The sequence below is a fragment of the Besnoitia besnoiti genome, chromosome XI (genome assembly GCF_002563875.1).
Source record: "Besnoitia besnoiti strain Bb-Ger1 chromosome XI, whole genome shotgun sequence".
Lineage (NCBI taxonomy): Eukaryota > Apicomplexa > Conoidasida > Eucoccidiorida > Sarcocystidae > Besnoitia > Besnoitia besnoiti.
In genome coordinates this window covers 1,506,321-1,527,027 of record NC_042366.1, presented here as the reverse complement: position 1 = coordinate 1,527,027, position 20,707 = coordinate 1,506,321, and the positions used below count along the sequence as shown (strand labels likewise).

Sequence of the window (20,707 nt, the reverse complement as noted above, 5' to 3'; positions counted from 1 at the left end):
AGGACATCCTTCCGCAGTCTGAGAGCAGCAAATGCTTGACCTGCAAGCGACAAACGGGTTGGTGGAGTCTCTCCAACTTGGTGAGTGTCCATACTTTTCTACATAGTGTCTGCGGTGGAACCTTCCTTTCCCTTTCGGGGCCCAACACAAACAAAACGGAGGGACCATGCGAGGAAATTTCCGGAAACAAGGCGTGCACCCCTTTAGGCACATATCGCCCGAATCCGCAGAGGGGAAGTTTAGGTTCCACGTTTCTCTTGCTGGCCGTACACCATCAGCGAAGAGAGACGAGAGAGGTCCGGGAGCAGAGAGGTTCCAGCGAGCGCTTCGTCCAGGACACTGAAACACACAGTCAGCCGGGAACAAAAGAATGGAGGAAAATGAGTCTTAGCAGAGCCCCTTTTCGCAGCCTCGGTCCTGCACGGTGGAATAGCGGTGGTTTCCTTCCTCCTCGGTAACCAACAAGCGCCAGCGGCTATCCTGCGAGCTCCACTGTTCATTACTCCATCGCATGTGCAATGCACACTCCCGTTCACGACCGGCGCATGTGTATACCACAAAGGCAAGAATACCTTCCTCACAGAAGAGCGCCACGCGTCATAGCGCCATCTGGAACCAATGCAGCCGACAGCATGTCTGTGCGGCGTGGCGGCGGGTGAATCGTGCAACTGAGCGAAGACGAGTTAGCTACACAAAGTCGAGCCTATGGTGAGCCCGAAAAAGGAACACACAATCATGGACATGAACTGAAGACAACACGGATAGCAACCGAATCACACGTGGGGATGAGCTTGTCGACATCATTTGCGGTAAACTACGGTCTAGATCGCTCGGCGAACACTTCGTGCGGACTTACGGAGCCTGTTCGGGGCTTGCCGCGGTTCCTGCGGAAGCCCACGCACCACTCCAGAGCTTCTGAATTCTTCCTTTGAGCGTCTCGCCCCGCCCAGCGATGGTTACCTCATCGGGAGAGAGGCCGACCTGGCGCCTGCGCATAAAGACAAATCAAATATAACACGATGTCGCGTACCTTAGAGGCGCCAAATGACCCGCGTGGAACGCCGAAGCAAGCTACTTGAGCTGCATTACCCAGACAGTGGTTACCTCTAGTAGGTGGCTTCGAAGAGCGCACCTACGAGTAACAAACAGAAGAATACCTCTGCTACGAACGAGCAGGGTCCGAGGGCATACTACGTTCGATAGGCTCCTCCTCACGCGTATGGAAGAATAGTATGTCGCCCAGCTGCCATCCACTCATTCCACAGCTTGACGATAGAAGTGGCCGGAACTCCGAGGTGGGCGCGCTGCATCCTCGACATGCACTATGCTTCGTGTTCAACAGGGGCTGCTTACGCTGACGTGGATGCTGAGATGAACTAGGACCAGACGCTGCGCGCGCCGCGAGCCCTTCCCTCTGCGCTCCGTCAAGCATTTGCCGGACACGCTGCTCGCCTCGCATCTCTTCATGTGGTGTGTCTGACTGGAGCTCCACCCTCTATCAGGCCCTGTGTTAACCCCAAACCTTGAAAAAGGACGCTATAGCCCAACTGTGGTGGAACTAAGGACGCTCTACCTTCGGGATGATAGCGAGTGCGACTTCGACGACAAAATGGCCGCGCCCAGCGACCGTTCTAGTTGGATTCTCGTCCCATATTTGTACGCTGTCCCTGCCACCTACCGGAAGTTGCTCAGGCCGAAAGCCGTCGGGCTGACGTACTGCAGAGAAACCTCGATGGGTTTTCTCCTTCGCCACCAGCCGAGAACTGTCCTAACCGCGACCGATCGCTGTTCGGCTCTTTCAATGACTTCTCTGGCGGCCTTCAGACCGAGTCGCTCTCGCACTTTCTCCGAGGCGTCGGCGACGCCGTCGAGGACCCAGCTGGCGACGGAGTTCGTGGTCCACACTCCTCCCTTCAAACCACCTGCGTACTCTGAAAGCAGGATTTGCTGCTGCTGAAGAACTGAGCTCGCCATCTCGCGCAAAGTCTGCAGGAGTCGCTGATGCTGGCGTTGCTCCACCGAGTCCAGAGTCCGTCGTGAAGACAGGGAGGCCGGTAAAGACGGCCGCTCCATCGACGTTGTCAGCTGTGCAAGGAGCGCCTGAGAGAAACTACGATGAAAGCGGCGGATCTCAGCTAGGAAGGTCGTCCCCGCAGCAGTCAGGAGGGCCTGAATGAGCCTGAAAAGATAGAGGATGGAACCTCGCAGGCCTAAGCTGCATCCGATGCCTACCACGATTCAACGGGGGGCGACCTGTTGAGTCACCTGAGGCCATGCACGCTTTTTTACAGCAGTAATCGAGACCACATCACCCAGGAATGCATCCATACGTGCCCTACCGACAATTCCTGGGTGCCCGCGCGCGAAATAAAAATAGTCCTACATTGGGGCAGGCACTATCCGCCGACGACGGCCTCGAACTCACGCAACACCACGAAAACATTCCGTGGCGACGCCCATAGTACGCATGAGCCTCTTTTTGTCTAGGACATTACCTAGAAAAGCGGCGGTAGCTGAGGAGTTCAGGCATGTTCTCGTCGACGCCATCATCCTTCTGCTGCTGACGACGGACGAGGTAGGCCTCGAGAGCGACGAGTTGCTCTCTCTGAATGTGCTCGAGTTGCTTTCGGAACTGGCGGGTTATCTCAGTCCGCAAAGCATTGAGTTGAAGAAAATAGCGAGGCGAGAGAGCTGAACACGCGCAGACAATTTCCAAAGATAATTGCCACGTTAATGCCCTCGCGTCCCATTGTCTGGTTTTGTTGGAAAAGAGGCACCATCGCAAAAATGGGCGAGATTCAAGGGGAACACATTGCATGCTGGCGCATCGGCGCTAGCGCGATGAAAAACACACGCTGTTATGCGTTTTGCGCATACAGCTCTGCTGTAGACAGGGAAAGCGACGGGGAGAGGTACAACCGAATGGATGCAGAAGAACAGCAACCACGTTCAGTCTGCATATTTGTCCATATATATATATATATACCCTAAACCCGCTTGCGCCATAGAATCGCGAGACGTCCCTACCCTGGGTCCATAGTCACAATCAAATCCTTTGGCAAAATTCAACCCACAGACCGTATCCCAGTACTCATTAACAGAATAGACAAGTCGATTCATAGGGGACTCTTAGACTTAAAGTAGTCACAAGCACACAGGGCAGTAGGCTACCCCACAATATATTTTCCGCTTCTCATCTTGAAACCAGCCGTCCTCTAAGTCTCTTGTGTTTCACGTGGGCTGTCCTGGTTGGTGCCCTCCATATCCCTTACATCTTGCGATTTCGCTGTCGAGCTCGTCTCTGAAAGTATCACTGACTCGAGCGAAGTCCTCGCCCACTGAGGTTGCAACAGGGTCGCTCTGTAGCGTCTCGCGCTTGGCGCCTTCGACAGACGACACAAACAGACTCAGCGAGGCGCGACGCAGCTCGGAGGCGACGACTGGGAAAGAACGCGAGTATCCCAGGTGAAAAGAAGGGGGCTGCAAGTTCACGAGGGTGTCGAACCTGTGAACAGGCAGGAACGACCATGCAGCTGCGGTGGATGTCGCCCCTTGCGCTGCACGCGTCACATCTCGCAACGAAGTCTGGTGCGTGACAGAGCTTCATGTACGTCCCCAGGTCACGAAGGGAGAAGGAGCACGTGCGTCTACGCCTCGCTGCAGCGCCCTCGCGAGCCGCCTCAGGCGGTATAGATGCGTTCTCACACGAGCACAGCCTTCTTGGTAGGCAACTGCTTCGTCGCTACCAGGAATGACAAGGGGTCTTTGGTTCCCTTCCCGGCAACACTCTGTAGGTATTACAGATACAGCGACCTCTGCCCATAAATGTGTCTATTTATCTGCCTATATATATATATATATATATATATATATATATATATATATATATTTCTGAAGCACCGGGTTAGTTGGAGATAGACGTAGAGACCAATTCACATGAACGCCAACCTGCACGAGGCTGGGACTCGCTCCAAGTCTAAAGGATCCGTGAGAGATCAGCTGAGCGATGCTGGGCGTTCTCTGTATGATGTGAAACGCGCACGGGATCTTCGACGTGGATGAATGACCCCACGTCTACGAGCATCCACCGCGATTCGTGTTTGCTACATGTGTGCACATCGGTGGATTTCGGGAGAGACAACTCACCGCTCTCTCGTCTCTTCTTTGATTTTTCTAACATCATACTCCCAGGTCACCCGCGAAAAGCGTTCCGCGTCTCCGCCGTTCACAGCTTCTCGTATGTTCCTGAAAGTAGCCCAGACCGACTGCTGTGCGCTGGCAGCCGCTGTCCACGGGTCAGCGGCCTTTACCTGTGACGCCGAACCTGGGCCTGTCTGCTGGCCATCTCCAAAAGTTCGCTCGCAGACTTGCGCAACACGAGTGAGCGACTGCAAAAGAGGCTCGCGAGGAGCGGCAGACGACCGACCCTCAACCGAAGAGCTTCGAGAATGCATGTCTTGCTTCGCATTCTCAAAGGACAACACGATTTGCTCGACAGTGTGGCGGACGCGCCGGGCGACACCCAGGGCCTCTTCGCGAGTTCCTGCTCCATCTTCAGCACAGCTTCCTTCATCTGGGCTTCGTGGAGGCAGTGGCGGAACGAACACGACGTAGACGGAATACAGCGAACCCAGAGAGACGCCGTCTCTCCGCGTGGCGGCGGCGTCGCTCTTGCCACGTGACCGTTGTGTGGTAGGCTGTCTTACAGCCTCCGAGGCTCGTCCTTCTTCTAACGGCGGCTCTGCCTGACCTGCATCCCCATGCGACTGTCCGACGGCCGCGTCATCTCCAGCACTGTCTGCAGACGTGGCTTTTTTGCCGTCGCCGTCCTCCTCTTCCCTGCTGTCGGGCTGCGTCATATCGCGGGCTTGGATATTCGCCCACACACCAGCGAGAAGACGCGCAACAGCGAGCCCAGCTTCTCTGCGCTTCTCTCGAGCTCTGTCTCGCTGGCGCTCCTCCGACAGCGCCTTGGAGACCTGGTGATGCCATCTCCACGACGATGACGGTGGTGTACTTTCAGTCGATGCTTTAAAAGGCGACTCCTGCAGAGACAGGTCGTCGAGACTGTCACCCTCTGCACGTATCGACACGACAGGAAGGGAGTCGCCGTCCATGAGGCGATCCCCTTCGGGGTCGGCGAAATCGGTTAGGAGCACGATCAAGGGCTTCTTCCTCGCCACAACTCCTTCAATATCTGACTTCTCGAGTTCCATCGCCCTGCCTGGAAGGCAGGGGCTTCCGCCTGCCGCCGCTCTTCGCGCGTCTGCGTCTACGGCGGCCCTCTTAGCGGGTGCGTCCACGCGGGTCGGCACACCTTCCGGTAGCAAAGCGGCTCGGCGCGGGCAGGGACTGGCCTCTAGGGGCCCAGCGTGAAGCGCGTCAGCCGTGTCTGCGGCCGCCGAGCATTCACGGGAAAACGCCGCGACAGACCTGCACAGATTTCTCTGCTGTTCAAGCACCGCAGAGAGAAGAAGCATCTGCGGCTCCGCCTGACCCAGAAGAGCCAGAGGCGTGTTGAGCTGAGCGTACGAGAACGGCAGAAGCAGGGCGTCGGCGCAGCAGGCGGCCGAGGCAGCGGCCGCCAGCAGCGGTGTCGAGGAGACTCGCGACGGAGGCGCGAAGAGAGAAGAAGTGGAAGAAGAGGTCGGGGCGGAAGCGCTTCCAGATGGAGCTTCAGAAGGGACAGGAGAGACAGAGGCCTCTTCTGGGGATACACTCAAAACGAACGTTGCACGCGTAGACGGGATAGACGATGAGGACTGCAGAAGAGTAGAAATAACAGACGCCGCAGATGGCTCGCGTGCGGACGTGATGACAGGCGGGAGGCTAGGAAGCCCGGCATCGTCTCGTGATGGCAAGAGAGCAAGCACAATGGACTCCCGCTTCGCGGCAGTCCCTTGCTTTGCTCGGTCGCACGTCTCAGCAGCGGCTGCGTCTGTCTCCATACCCTTCGCTGCAGCCTCCGGCGTCACTGGGGGACGCTCGGCTTCATCGCCCGGCGCAGAGACACGGAACAGACGGAGGTGGCGCAGAGCAGAAGGCGCCGCGTGAGAGCCTAGCGACGGCCCGAGCTCTCGCAGAGGCTGCAGGACCTGCAAGCTCGTCTCCGCCGGTGTGTGGAGAGAACTCTTCGCAAGGGTCATGGCGGCTGCATGTTGGAAACCAAAGAGGGTACGAAGGGTCGCTGGAAGGCAAAAAGCGCAAAGCAAGACGAGACTGAAGAAGAGGCCGCTCAACGTCGGACGCTGCCTGCGCCGACGGGAGAAGTATGCACCTCCATTCGCCACTTCAAGCGAACAGGGAGCGCCTGAGGCTGAAGAGACAAGTTTGGACTGCACAGAGAGTAAAGACTGCCGCCTGCAGCGCGCGGGCGGGAGGGTGAGGGGACGGATGCCGTCGATGCCAGAGTCGCAGACCGACCTGAAAGGATAGAGGTAGCCACCTCCTCTCAGCCGCCCTCGAGAGGCCTGTGTGTAACGGTTGCCGCCTTGTGTGCTCATCAAACCATTACGCAACACGAGCGTAGAGGAGACGACACCGTCACAGGACGGGTAGTGAAGCGCCACCGCCCGCCTGTCTCGCCGCATCTGAAGGGGAGCCGACGAACCTTGAGGACCCCCCGCAGCGCCAGGAGTCGCGGATGATACCGACGCTGACTGGCACTTGGGCGAGGAAGAAAGAGAGCAGCGAGGCAGAGTCCGCTGCGCAGCCATGTCGCACGGTGCTGCATCAGCAATACCTCCGCGTGGCGCGTCCACCGATCGGGACATTGTCAAAGATCTAGGCCAAATATCGCATACCACGGGCAGCGCGGAGAAGCAAGGACGTAAAAAGAAAAGTAGTATCCTCTTTTTGAGTCATAGGGGACTGCGCCGCGCAATACCGCTGGGGAGGCACGAGGTGGGTAGGATAGCTGCTGCGCTGGACTAGCAGGGTTTAGAGGCGATAGCTGTAACCTTAGAGCGAGTGCAAATGAAATCCGTTCACTGGCATTTGTTGACGCGGCGCGGTCGTCTCTCTGGCTTCTCTGCGGTCCGCGAGGCCTCAGGTGTTTGGAGTGACCAGGATCAGAGGCCCCCAGAAGACAGCGGAGACGCCCAGCGCGAGTTGTGGCAGTTTAGGAAAAAAACATCGGATGTTACGACGTCCAAAGCGTTGTTGTGGAACGCCTATGTGCACAAGGATCGCATTTGAGGGCTGCATTCACTGCATGGAGGAGGCGAAATGGGCACGCGACGACTACCCTCACGGAGACACTTCGGGGATGGTGTCTCCTTGGGCTGTGAGAGGGAAAGTCGGCTGTGACGAGTCAGCACACGGAAAGTGGATGGAATGCTTGTTCCTGCGAGCGAATCGTTTCTTCCGGAGAACAAAAGCTTGCCGAAACTGACACTGTTAAATGCATCATATTGTATTCGTGCGCAAGACACGCGAGGAGACACGATGTGCAATCCGGTGGTGTATTTCCAGGGGCTTCCCCTGGCTGTCTCCGCGGGTCACAATCTCGTCGGTTTCCCAATGGATTGTCCGTAAACCAAGCGTCTTGTGAGGATTCCCGCAGCATCTTAGCCAATCGCTGGCTGGATTGCTTCGATTTCCTTGCATTCGGTACTCGTCCACACCCCCGCGCTGGAACTGTGCCGCAGCCGCATATAGGGCTTGTACGCGGTCTGATCGGCGACGTTGCGCAGAGAGTCTCTCGCTGCAGAAGCGGGAAAAGGCGGTAGAAAAGGCTCCTGTAGAGGCACTCAGACGCAGGGCTGTCTTATTTTTCCTTCATCTCCTGTTGAAACAGAGCAGTCTGTCTTGCTCGGCTCTTCTTTCAACAGCTGACGGAGGCGTTGTCGTCAGTGTGATTCGAGTCGGGCTCTAGAAGAGCGCATGCAAACAGAAACGTTTCGCGCTTCCTTCACCGCTCATTTTCTTTACCTCCTTTCTTCCTGTGTCGTTCGCTTAGTATTTATCTCTCTGCTCAAAAGCGTGCTTCTTTTTGGAGTTCGTTGTCGGAGGCCCGCACAGTAGACCAAGTCCTGCGTTTGGGAATGCCTGCCTGCGTTACCGACTCGGTCAAGTGTCTCGCTCGCTGGACGTTCTCTTTTCTGCTTCTCCGATTTCTTTTCCTGAATTCTTTTTCGCCCTCCTGCTGCTTCTGAGTCTTCATCTCGAGTTCTTCATAAAGCCCCCGACGCTGCAGCTCAATACGAAGCCCGCTAGCCTTGCCGCTGCGGAGCTCCGGCCGTTCGGCCTGCACAAGCCGGCAGGTCTCCAGGCCAGCGCATTTCGCGGTGTTTTAGGGGAATAGATGTAGGCTGTTCTCCCGTGCTGGATTCCATTCGTTCAGAACGTGCTGCTGATACAGTCTGACCAGACTTTGCGGCCTCTTCAGCTTGGCTGTGGTGTATCTGTCCCTGTTCTTGACGCATTATCTGTCCCTCTGGCTTCCCATGCCAGCTGATGCGACTCCCCACGACAGCCGAGACCGGTGGCAGACCTAATTATTCTGGTGCCTGGTATGGATGAAGGCGACGATCTGCTTCTTGTGTAGGGACCTGCCGTCTGGCTTTGCTCAACGCCTCGCAGTATCTCGGCGTCATCTCATTCGTTTGTCCCCTTCCCACGCGCCCTGTCGTTCCCCTAGTCTCAGGAGCTGTTGCGGCGACTCGGGGGTAACGTATGACGCATTCGCAGCTTCTTCGACTTCCCCATGGCAAATACATCTCGAATTCTCCTTTGCGGAGACGTGGCAGGCTCCTTTCAACTTCTTGGAAAGCTGCTGAAGCAAATCCAAGATCGCCAGGGCCCGTTCGCTGCGCTGTTCTGCTGCGGTACATTCTTCGGTGAGGAGGCGAGCAGCGGAAAGGGAGATGAATCTGGCGTCAAAGCGACGGGGATTGCGTGTCCGAGTGCCGCGAAGGCCGAGCCAGGAGAGAGTGCAGGCAGCGGCAACGCTCTGCTGGGTCTCCTTCAGGAGCGCTACCCGTCTAGGGTCACCGAGCTTCTCAGAGTGTCCACGGCCTTCCCGATTCCCGTTTTCTTCATTGACCAAGATGTTGCATCGTTGGTGATCGGTGCAGCAGCTGCGAGACGACAGACCCCGCGAAGTGGAAGCGGAGAGGCGAAGAAGGAGAGGATGGGCGCAGAGCGGGGGACCGATGCATCGACTGAGCAGGGGGGCGGCACGGAGGGACTGGATGGCCAGAACGATGCCGCCCGCGCGACACATGCAGACGGGGGTTCGTCGTCTCTCGGAGCCTGTTCGCAGGCCGCGCTCTTTAGTGCGCTTGCTGTGGATCTGTCGGGTGCATCCGCGCCTGTTCAAGTTTGCCACAATGTCTTTTGGCTCGGCGCAGCGGGCGTTTCCCGGGTCGCAGGTCTGAAGGTGGCGTTCTTCGGCATGCCTGAGAGCGATTCGACAGACGCGCCAGAAGGCGGCGAAGGCGACGCCCAGCAGGGAGAGAGCGAGGCAGCCCCTGCCGACGAAAGGCTCTCCAAAGCCGCGGAGGACACTCCCGCAGAGGCTCGCGGCTCTCCAAGCGCCAAGCGCCGCCGCGTCGAGGACGGCGCTGCAGACGCGTGTGTGGAAGAGGCCTCCTCGAATCAGACGTCCGCCGCGCAGTCCCACTCTGCTTCGTCTGGCTCGTCGTCGCGCGCTGCGGCGCCGCAGTGGCTTGCCGTGTTTCGTTCTTCTGCCAAGGCTCTGAGGCACGGATGCGCCCTGGGCGAGAGGCCTGAGTGGAAGGCGCGAATTGACATCCTCCTCACGACTCGGTGGCCGGAGGGAATGTGCCGAGAGCTGTCGCTGCTCGTGGAGCAACATAAACTGGAGAAAGAAGATGAGTTCAACAGTCTCTTGCGCAAGCAGAACATGACCTTGTCTGACCTCGAGATGAAGCACAGGTGGGCGAGAGCAATCGGTGTCGCCGCCAGCTTTCTCCGTGCCGCTTTGTCACAGCGCACTCCCGGTCACACTCGAATCGCTACAAATTGGAAGGTGCAACCTGCCGTGCACTCTCTCTGGATCTTACACTTTGTTTTGGCGAGCAAAGACGCCGCCGTCTGCCGCACGCACTCTGGTTTCCACAATCTCAGGTCCGGCTCAGCCAGTTGTGTCCGGGGGCGGCGCTGCCGCGCATCCGACGTGTGCCTCTTGTCTCAGCGTGGTGCGGCTTGTCTCAGCTTGGTGCGTCGGTGTGTGCCTTGTCTTTCTCATGCTCGCGGTCTCAGCGCTCCCAGCCCTGCGCGTCTCGCAGCTTTCTTGGAACCTCGCTACCTGTTCGCGGCGTCCGCGGGCATCTTCTACCAACGGCCAGCTTTCCGCGGTACACGCTTTGGTGAGGAGGCGGAGGCTTGCGGCACTGTCGACTTGGGCGTGCGCAGGCGTCAGACGGCGTAGCGACCTCCGGGACAGTCCGGCGGGGGAGGGGGGGGGGGGCGGGGGGGCTGTTGCGATGAAAACTCTTCGTGGCGATCCTGTGTCTCTGCTCCTCGTGTGCTTTCTGTGCGTGTAAGGGGCGTGGCAGACATCCCTTACGGCTCCGAGCGCCCGTCAGGCGGATCGAATTCACCTGTATCAATGGCCAGTTACCGCAGTCGGGCGCCAGCCTGATTACCCGGCTTGCATTGGTGGATTCTCCGCGGGGCTAATTTTGCCGCGTCCCCACATTTTGTGACCGCTCAGGATACACAGTGAAGTTCATCGCATTGGGCGTTCTGGGAAGCAAGCGGCCGGAAACGAAACCGTTGCATGCCCTGCAACTGACGCCGTTGGATCAAGTTCGTGCGGCGCTGTCGCCCTCGCTGGCTCGCGTCGATGCGGCGCGCGACCCAGAAGCCGCCGCTATGCAAGCCGCAGACCCGCTTCCCCTTCCCGATGAAGCCGCCAGCACGCTCTTTGCCCTTCCTCCTGATGCGACTCGAAATCCGTTCTCGCGTCTGCTGCCTCCCGAGCTGCAGCTTCCTGCGCGGCTGAGTCAGGTGCCGGCTGCCTTGGAAAGCGTCGCACCAGCGATTTTGACGCACGAACTGTTACGTGCGGCTGGGTGTTCAGAAGGGAACGGAGGCCACGCGGTGCCTCCCCACCCGCCTCTGGAGCCCAATGGGGGGCGCGCGTTCGGGCCGCGAAGAGACTCGCAACCGAGAGGACAGAGGGGGCCTCAGCGCCCCTGCTGCGTCGTCTGTGTGTGCAACCTGCCTTACGAAGTGGACGACGAGAGTCTCGAGAGAGTGATGGGGGCTTTTGGCGAAGTGAAGTTTGTCTACGCCCCTCGGAATCCGGAGGACAAGTCGAAGGGAACAGGGAAGGCGTAAGCTGAACGTACGAATTCCTCTTTGCATGGGCTTCCTGCCTGTTACCGCTCGTTCGTGCTGCCATAGGTAACAATGCCCGCGTTCTCTGCGCCCACGGGTGGGTTTCTCTTATGCAGGACTTCGTCGCTATATCATGCACTGCATGCAAGACGCATGCGGGTGAGAGCCGCCCTCGCGGCCTGAGATACTTCAGTCGAGTGATGGCGCACGAGGAATGCGCATAGAGTGTTAGCTCTCCCACAGTTCTGTAGCGCCTTTGCTGTTGCTGTCCTCTGTTTTCTGCGAATTATCGTGGATGCACTTGCGCATTCATGAGTTCTACACCTCCTTGCTTGACACGCGTCTCAGCTCGTGCACACAGCATTCAGCCGCGCTGCCCTTTCTGCGCGACCTCTTTGTGTGCAGCTTCGTTGTTTACTTTGCGCCGGAGAGCGCGGAGAAGGCCGTGGAGGCTTCGGGGCAATTAGAGGCAGGGCGCCGGGTGCTCCGCGTGGCTATGTGGCGAGAGAAGATTCCGTTTGCGCACAAGCAGCTTCGCGAAGATGGCGCGCCTCCGCCTCCGCAGGCAGGGTCTTCAATCGTCACGAAGCCCCACGCAGATTGCTGGTTCTGCCTGGCAAATCCCAAGGTTGAGAAACATCTGGTGGCGGCTGTGGGAGAGACGTGTTACGTGGCCGCTCCCAAAGGTGGCCTCCACCCTTTGCATGCGTTGATCATCCCCATCACGCACTTTCCTTCCGTCGCCTTCGCGACGGAGGAGGTCCGCGCCGAGGTTGGACGTTACGTCGACGCGTTCCGCACAGCACTCCGCAAGAAGGTAGGCTCAGAGGAGGCCTTTGTCTCATGTCACTGCAAGAGAGACTCGTGACTTTTCCTCCAGTGTACGCGTAGCGGAGAACCTGGCGCTTCTCTAAGCCGGCTGTGCCGTTTCTCGCCGCGCTGCAGGTTTTCCTGTAGGTAGGCACAATCCCGAGTCGCTGCTCTCTGCTACTCTTGACTCATCTGCGTACAGCGGCATCTCTGTCCCTTCAATTGTGCACGTGTAGCGTCGTCGAACTCCCCTTAGACTGCGTGGCGTTGCCAGTGGTGTGAGACACTCTGGCAGATCTTCGTTGTGAGTCGATCGAATAAGAGTCTTTCAGCCAATGGCCACCATACTGCGTTGCCGCAATGCTTTATACCGAATCCGAAAAGTGGTGATTTCACACCTGCGCTAGAAGGCTGTGTGCGTTTATTTTGGCGGTTTAGGAAAATCTCGATTGCATCGTGTACGAGCGATACGTGCCGATGCGCACGACGAAGGCGATGCACACGCAAGTACAATGTGTGCCGTGTTCGCGGGCAGAGGGTTTCCGTGCTGTCGAATTTTTCAAGGTGAGCGAAAGAGATTTCGCGCGAGCATACGCCCATCACGCGAAAAAGGGATTTCGAATTCGATGACTTCGTCCTGCGGCGAGAGCAACACTGTTCCCGACCCTCCAGAGTCTGGGAACTAGAGCAGATGACGCTGGGTTCCGTTGTGATGATGGACTCTTGTTCCAAGTCGTCGCCGGCCACGGCCCGGAACTACCGTGAAATTTGCACTTTTTGTGTCCTTTGTTTGGCGTCTTCAGAAAAAGGCTCACAAAGCTGGCCTTCGCTTTGAGGAACTTCCACATGATCGGAATGCGCTGCCCTTTTCGGATCTCGCGGCACGAGCACCCGGAACGGAGAGCGCATACTTTTATATCGAGCTGCCTGGGCTCTCAACTGCAAGCGGGATGCTTGTGGAGCGTTTCCTCTACGTGCAACCAAACGCGACCGGCGGAGACTCCAGAGCGAAGACGCGGGGGAGCAGCGGTGGAGATAGATTGCCCATGAATTTTGGACGGGAAATTGTGGCGCAATTGATTGAGCATCCGGAGCTAGCCGACTGGCAGAACTGTATTGTGGACGCAGTTGAAGAAAGGTCAAGAGCGATGCAACTGACCAAGTTGCTGGGCTGATTGTTGATTGACGTAACATCAGCATTCACATAGCTCCCGTTACTGAGAAACTGTGGAAGTACTGAGGGAGATGGGGCAGCGAAGAGTACACCCTTAGATATACTAAGCATTGATCAAACTTTCGTGCTACTGAATGTAAACGATACGGTCTGCGGGTGGTGTTGGCGTCCTCGCCCTCGTCCCTTTCGCCAGATCAAGTGAGCAGTAAATCTCGCAGTGGACTCAGGCACTTTGGATGGTTGTCTCGTTGAGACGCGCTGTGCCGGCTTTTCAGGCTAGCATCCGGGGCTTGGCCTAGTGCCTGCGATGCTTTTCTGATTCTCAATTTTACCATATCTCCAAGTTTAGAAGCCAAGCATGACGCGCCACGACCCCACACTCTGTTAGCCGCCTTCCAGCAACATGTGCATATCGATACAACCGTGTACAGCGCACAGTGTGACCGTATGGTGGTCTTACAATGGAATCCTAATGTGCAAAGGACGCTGATAATGTGAAACTTCCCAGCTAATTCAAATTTACGGGCCCGCTTCTGCAGTTGTGTCTATCACTAGACATGGAGAAAGAAAAGTGAAGAAACAGTATTCCGCCGCCGGGACTTGAACCCGGGTCGCGCGGGTGAGAGCCGCGTATCCTAACCACCTAGACTACAGCGGATGTTAAAGGAAGGCACGTTGTACCAATCTACACATTTCACAGCTATTGTGATTTTCGAAGCCCTCAAAAATGAATGCCGGCACACGCTATCTTGCATGCACTGCGCGGCATAATATTCTAACTCGTGTTTCATTTAAATAGTCATCCGGTGGCTCACGTTGCGTTGCCAGGCAGGCGTGTGGACGGCCCCTGCAAGGCATGTGGAACGTTTGTTCTTTCTGGTGAAAGCGATGTTATATTCTATCAAGAGCCGCAAGCAAGTTCCGCAGCACGAGGCTGCCTCAGTTTTTGTGTGAAGTCGAAAGTAATAAACTATTTTCATAGCCAGTACACTTGGTGTTTGTATTGACTGTATGTTCTCCGATCATGACAACACCGAGTGTTTCCGCGACGACTCCTTTTGCATGAAGTGTCTCTGTAAGCCTGCCACAGGGTCCTGTCGATGCTGGGCGCTTGTCGGAGTGGGCACTGGAAAAGCTCTACTTGTGTTTCTGTGAGAAACGCTCAATGAAGTGGATAAGTATCCCACAGTACTTAACTCGTCTGATTTGCTCAATACGCGCCTCCCTGCAATAGCACACGAGGAGCCAGCTCTGGTCCTTCAAATCCGATTCTCTCTGGTTTGAAGCCACCTGTTGACGCGACCTGTAATCCGTTAGCGGGGGCTCAATACAGTGTGCTTGCGGATCCCGAGCTAGTTTACTATTTCGCAAGTTCTTCATGTGCAGTATCCGTTGAGTCACGGCACGCAGGGGCGGGCTGTCCCCAATCAGGACTTGAGAGCAAGCGAGGCAGCGACACAAATTCACCGCCGCCAGTCAGCAGCGGACTCTTCCGGCCTTCGTTCAATTCCAGCCCGTCCAGCGATCCGTCCGATAGACCAGAACCCCTTCAAGGGACTGAAAACGTGCCATCCAGAGGCGAGGCTCCGCAGGAAGCATTACCCACCTTGTCTGCTGTCAGTGGAAACACCGTCGTTGAAGGCAGCCGTCCAGGAAGGCCACCACCTCCCGTGGTGCCTCCCAGATACGTACCCTCCAAGCCCGTCACTTGTAAGGGGGCTTGACGCGCTAGGCCCTCACCGGCATCAGAGTGTCCTCCAGTTTGCTCCCAAAAGGCCGGATACTGGGAACTCGGAGCCTGTTTACGTGATGAAGCATAAGGTGTGACACCCCGGCCGACGCTGAAGTGAGGTAAAGTGGTTGGACATAACCGTGAGCTGGAAATCGGCAACTGCATGCTTGAGGCTGCATGCGGCTCAATACGTCTCGCGTGAACGTCGTAGTCGTCTTTAACCTTTAGCAGCGCCTGCCAGAGGCCATTGCGTTCAGTCACCACCTGACTGAGTTTGTCTATCAACACGCGAATATTCATTCGAAGCTTTTCTTCTTTTCTTCGAGCGGACGACAGTTTCGCAGAAGCCACCCTCTTCAGCTGTGCTGCCTCGGACACGGCTCTTTGCAACTGGCGGTGGATTTCTTCTTTTGCTGTCTCCTTCTCGTTGATCATTTCCCGACAAGCCTGAGATCAAAGTACGATGATCCTAGGTTGCGAGCAGCAGCGTGATGTAAATACGGGTAACTGCGGGGATACGGACCTCGAATCCTGCTGGAGTCTGGAGTGCCCCCTGTCACGGGGAAGTCAAATATAGCTAATAGAGCGTGACATCGAATTACCACTGTACAGATACATCTGATTGACGATCCATAACGATATATGCATGCGCCGCCGCGCACACTTTGTCTACCTGGAGGATATCGGGTACCGGCCGCCTACGCGACCACTGGCTGATCGCCTGTACGGCGATCAGTTCATTGGAAAGCCGCCGTACAGGCGGCTTTCCAATGAACTGAGATGACAGCGTCCATCACTGAAAAACGGGAGGGCGGAGGGGGACAGAAGCAACAATCGCCGAAGCGAGGTATCTCGCCCAAATATACGCGACTCAGCCGGGAAGCAGACAACGTTTCCGCCGCCAGGGTCCGGCAGACTACTCACGTCGATCTCCTTCTTGTTCCTCTCTTCTATATCTTGTTTCTCGATAAGTCGTCTTTGCAAGTCAGCCACTGCATCCTCTGCCTCTACCTTTGACCTCATCAGATCTTCTGTTTCTATTAAGAGTCCTCGGTGTGTCTCCTCAAGGGCACGGAAGTCCGCCTCAAGCCGGTCGTGCTCGTTAAGGCGTCTTTCACAGTCCGCCTGGACTCCTTCCGCCTTACAATCGGGCACAGCAACAGAGTGCACTGAGCGACTCCGTGCCAATCGCCGCATGGGTGCCGCGTCCTCGACGCCGGGCATGACGCCTGTAGGTGCTGTCTAAGACCTATAAACCCTGGGTCCTACTTTAGCAAATAGCTGCTTCTACGTATTTGAACGGCATTAGGCACAAAGGGCCTATGCTTCGTGGGGCGGGACATCTCCTCGTACTTGTGTTTTTAGGAAATGGAAACGTGGGAGAACGAGCACCACCGCCGAGTTCCAGACTCGTTAATTCTTCAATAACATATATCTGAATAGATAAAATTAATGTACTATTAACTGCTGCAGCATGTATTTGTGCATATGCACGGACATGAAAGCCTCAATAATGAAGCCCTTCTCCCACGCCGCGCGAACTACTCCTTCTCTACTTCGCATCTTCAAAACTCCTTCCGCTGCATTGTACCACCTGACGCCGCTCGACACCTACATGCTTGGCTAACTGCTCGGCCCGCGCCACAGTCTTGGCATGCTGCAGGGCGAGATTCTCGCATTGCTCCTGCAGGTTTTCCACATCTGTGGCCTTCCGCTCCTCTTCTTGCCTGAGAGCCAAGATTGCCTGGGATGCTTCCTCGGTCGCTCGCCGCTTTTCTGATTCGAGGGACTCCATCTGCAGGCCGCAGCATACGCGCCGATGCTGATGAACTCATTTGCGCAACCTGCCTGTATGGATTCCTTATCGATATCCCACGCTCCTAGATTGATGCCAGTGGTCACAACACGCATGATGGGTCACTTCGCGATGTTACGTCCCACGATACTCAACTACATCAATCACGCCGATGAAGCCGCCCGCGAGTCCTACAAAAAGAGAGAAAATGTGTGCGTGGCAGCTTCAACTAATTTCAACAACCCAGAACTGACTAACCGCCGTACCTTCGCAGCTGCCTCTCGCACGAGTTTTTCAACTTTCTCCTCATGATGTCGCCTTTCTTGGAGGAGTTGTGCCTCCGCTACGCTACACACATTGACAGACTGCTCCTGCAATATGGAGTCTGAGACAGTCACGACGGGATGTGGCATCTTTGCATTGTGCCAGGCAGCTAGGCAGCCAGCCGCACAGTCAATTCTGCTGACGGCCCGGAGGTTCACAAGGGTTAACTTACTGTAGCAGTTTCGTTTGACGTTCAATAGTCTCTTGTGCCTCTTGAAGTTTTAGCTGAGAAACCCGCTGCAGTTGCGCAAGCTGTTGCGAATATGCATCTGCTTGCTCCTGCTCCCGTCGCTGTGCTTCGCGCATTTCAGCTTCAGCCGTCCTCGCTTGCTGGCTTAATTCTCTGAGCTCAGCTTCGCGGCTGCTCCGTCCTGCTTCGTCCCTCGTTGTTAAAGCGGCCAGCCTGCCACACGAGCAGTACTTGCAGAGATCATGCGTCCGGTTTAGCAGTACAGGGATTCATATCCACGCCACAGGACACTTTTTATTAGTACACCCGCAAGAGGATACGGTCCAGCGTTGAACGGCACGAGAACGCCGTACCAGTATGAGTGCCTTAGCCTTAACGCACGACTAAGGTGTGTTGCTATATACGCAGCCACGGCACAGTGAAACCTATTCCATCTTATTCATTCGACAGACGAGTTGTCATGTGGCCGAATCTGCCCTCGTGAGGGGGCGCAAGCGCGTAGAGCCCCTCAACGGGGGCGGCTCGCACAAGGAAAACGCGTTTAGGGTTTAGGGTTACCTAAACCATAAACCCTAAACCCTACTGAGAGATCCATTTTGCCCTGCGACGAATTATATGTGAAAGATAAAGACCTACTCTCTCCGCAGAGCCTCCACCTGGCGTGTCAGTCTCTCATTTTCAGCTTGGAACTCCATCATCCTTGCCTGGTGGCTTGCAGCTTCTTCTGCAGGCCAGATGAAAAGCCGCACGACACGTGCTCAGAGCAGGCCAGTTGCGAGCTTGGGACTTGTCCAAATACCACAAGAAGATGCAGAACTAGTTTTTGGCGGCAGACGTTAAACGCCGAATCCTAGGATCGTCTAATCACTCGACCAGGGGAAAGTACCCAGCGCTAGCATTTGAGATGGTCGTCGGTCGTATATGACCTGCTGCAATAGTATTCATGGCCAATGCCTCAAAGATAGTTTCATACCTTATTTCCACTCGGAGGCTTACCGCGGAGTGACTCCCTCTCTTTGCTGCTTTGTGCCTTCTTCTCGTTTTGTTCTTCCACCAGTCGGTCGAGCTCCCGCTTGAGAAGCGTATTTTGAGTCCTGGACAGCCGTGATACAGAAATAACCCGAGCGGGCCAAACATGCAGTTCCCATGACCAACCCACAGAGTACACATATATAGGCATCACGCGGAATGACAAGACATTTGCCGTTAGCGACCTAAGAAGCCGATGAGAACGCACATATATAGTGGCATACAGGGAGCTGGTAGACTGTTTCAGGTACAAGTCTCTGCTGTGTGCCGATTTTGTAAGATGATACGAATTCTCTGGTTAGCCTAGAGCTCCAAGATCAACCATCTTGCAATTGGCCGATCTATGCGCCTGCCGAAGGTCTACTTCTTCACACATGCTATGCAGGGCATTCTTACGCCTTCATCTTCCGAGGGTTATAAAATGTGCCGCACCGATTGATATACAAAAGACTTTAGTGGGTAGCTGTGTGCCCTACTTCCAGCTCTGCGAGAGGGCAGTTTGTTCCTTGACCTGATGCTCCAGTTCAGCTGTACTTCGGGCCTCATTTTCGAGTTGCGTGAGCTGTCGATTTAACCGACTAACCCGGTCCTGAGAGGTAGAGCACTCAGGAACACGTTTATGTCGAAGAGTTCGTGGTTTTATTTGTCTATCGTGTGGCTGGCTGTCCTCGCTGGAATTTAACAGAAGTTGACGGTGGCACTGGAACACTCGGATGAGGTGACGGAGGAGCAGAACACTGCTAGCAATTCATGGATGCAGGCAGCATGGACTTAAAGTGTTTCCAACGTATTACGTGAGGACTGCTCCGTAATGTTTTCTCCGATGATGAAGGAAGAACGCGCGTCATCTTGTCGCGGGCACTGCTATGGAAAGGATTCCAATGTATCTGTCATACATGAGCAGGATTAATGATGCAGTTTGTGCTATACTTGCTCACGGGGCCGCCGTGTGGCTGTCGTTCCAGCCTGCTTTTGCTGGAGAAACAACGCCGCACACGAGGCGCACAAACACTCTCGTGTGGAGGTGAGGTGGCAGCCACTTGCGTGGCAGTTTTTGCGCCGATGGTGAACGATGCGTTGATAGACTCCTTCATTGTCTGGCCACGCGCCCTCCACCATATGCCTGAGGACTCATTGTGTAGAAACAATTTTAGGCGAGAGGATTCTGTCACACTCGAGCGTACTTGGGCTTACTTCGTACTGAGATTTTTGGTAGACGAGACGCCGCTCCAGGTCACCCTTGCAAGTCTGATAGATGATCTTGAGTTCTTGGTGATCTCGCTCTATTGCAGCGTGCCGGGTTCTTTCTTCATCGAGCTGGGCGCGTAACTGCTCAATTTTCTCTTTGGACTTAGCCTCTATATCATCAGCCGTACGAAGCCGGACCAATTCCTGCTACATATCGTCGCACCAGGCTGGAAGAGTTTTTCAATGTGCAATATGAGTGTTTTTTTCTCTGCACAGGTCTTATGCCGTAGCAAAGGCAACGCTCTATGCGGCGGTATACGGGAATGATCTCTTTCGGAAGCAGTCTCTGCGGCAGGGAGTTCCCGGGAAGTGACAGTCATCTGGTACCACAAGGGTAGCCTGCCTGCTGTACGGTCACCACATGAAAACCCGGTTGTTCTGCTATTCGTGGACACAGCCGAAACACGAGTTCCAAGCGTCCCACCACACATTGGGGCACCGCAGCACGCAGGAGACGCGGTTTGGTCGGTCTCACCGATTCGTAGGCCATCGCCTTCAGACTGAGCTCCCTCTCAACCTGCATCCAGTGAATTTAACAAAGCCATACTAAACTAACATTCGGGCGCACGAACAGCTTCTGAGGGAGCTTCATCCGATCCGCGGCACCTCGACTGGCAGTGAAGAGACACAAGTTCTGCTTGACCTGGTCGAATGAACATGATGTGGCACTGGTAGGCAGGCAAGGCACAGTGTTTGCACATTAGCCTTAAGGTGATCGGCAACGCAGGTATACAGTCAGTGCGTTGAGCTGGGCATGAAAATGTCGTATTAGATAGAGCGGCGTCTTGCACTCACCGCCGACTTCATCGTGGTCTCTTTTTGAAAGGGTGATTCTTGCGCCATCTCTCAAGACTAGTAGTGACAATCCTGCGAAGAATAGCCCACAGGCGGGCGGTGAAGTGACTTCACGCCTTCACCATCGGGGCTCTTCCACGCGCACCGGCTGCGTAATCCAGCGAGTATGTCCTTGCCGGCACAAATCCCTTGTTGACGCAATGCTGTGAGGCACTCCTTCCTATTGATATGTTCTCCGCTCTAACTATCGTCGCCGCGGTTGGCACCGCAACGGGCCTCGGTATTGGGTCGTTTGTTGGT

The 20,707-nt window shown here is 55.8% G+C and overlaps 3 protein-coding genes and 1 non-coding gene across 4 annotated transcripts; 1 reads left to right on the top strand and 3 right to left on the bottom strand.

Moving 5' to 3' along the window:
* Positions 1 to 239: 239 nt before the first annotated feature.
* On the bottom strand, positions 240 to 6,773 carry BESB_020960 (uncharacterized protein; the record flags this gene model as incomplete). The annotated part of the gene is made up of 6 exons (XM_029360805.1): positions 240 to 339; positions 857 to 988; positions 1,679 to 2,179; positions 2,496 to 2,691; positions 3,273 to 3,505; positions 4,147 to 6,773. The coding sequence occupies 6 exons, from the start codon at positions 6,771 to 6,773 to the stop codon at positions 240 to 242; spliced, it is 3,789 nt and encodes a 1,262-aa protein (XP_029216164.1).
* A 1,934-nt stretch (positions 6,774 to 8,707) lies between these two features.
* Positions 8,708 to 13,295, top strand: BESB_020950 (RNA recognition motif-containing protein; the record flags this gene model as incomplete). Its single annotated transcript, XM_029360804.1, has 6 exons — positions 8,708 to 9,900; positions 10,228 to 10,334; positions 10,682 to 11,306; positions 11,716 to 12,127; positions 12,559 to 12,684; positions 12,924 to 13,295. 6 exons carry the CDS (start codon positions 8,708 to 8,710, stop codon positions 13,293 to 13,295), a joined length of 2,835 nt encoding a protein of 944 aa, XP_029216163.1.
* Positions 13,296 to 13,879: 584 nt separating this feature from the next.
* Positions 13,880 to 13,952, bottom strand: BESB_021930. Its single transcript has one exon. It is a non-coding gene; the product is annotated as a tRNA-Glu (tRNA).
* An 891-nt stretch (positions 13,953 to 14,843) lies between these two features.
* Positions 14,844 to 20,455, bottom strand: BESB_020940 (uncharacterized protein; the record flags this gene model as incomplete). Its single annotated transcript, XM_029360803.1, has 11 exons — positions 14,844 to 15,473; positions 15,951 to 16,166; positions 16,642 to 16,821; positions 17,088 to 17,169; positions 17,318 to 17,548; positions 17,972 to 18,059; positions 18,332 to 18,429; positions 19,303 to 19,339; positions 19,549 to 19,756; positions 20,088 to 20,129; positions 20,408 to 20,455. 11 exons carry the CDS (start codon positions 20,453 to 20,455, stop codon positions 14,844 to 14,846), a joined length of 1,860 nt encoding a protein of 619 aa, XP_029216162.1.
* Positions 20,456 to 20,707: the final 252 nt, after the last annotated feature.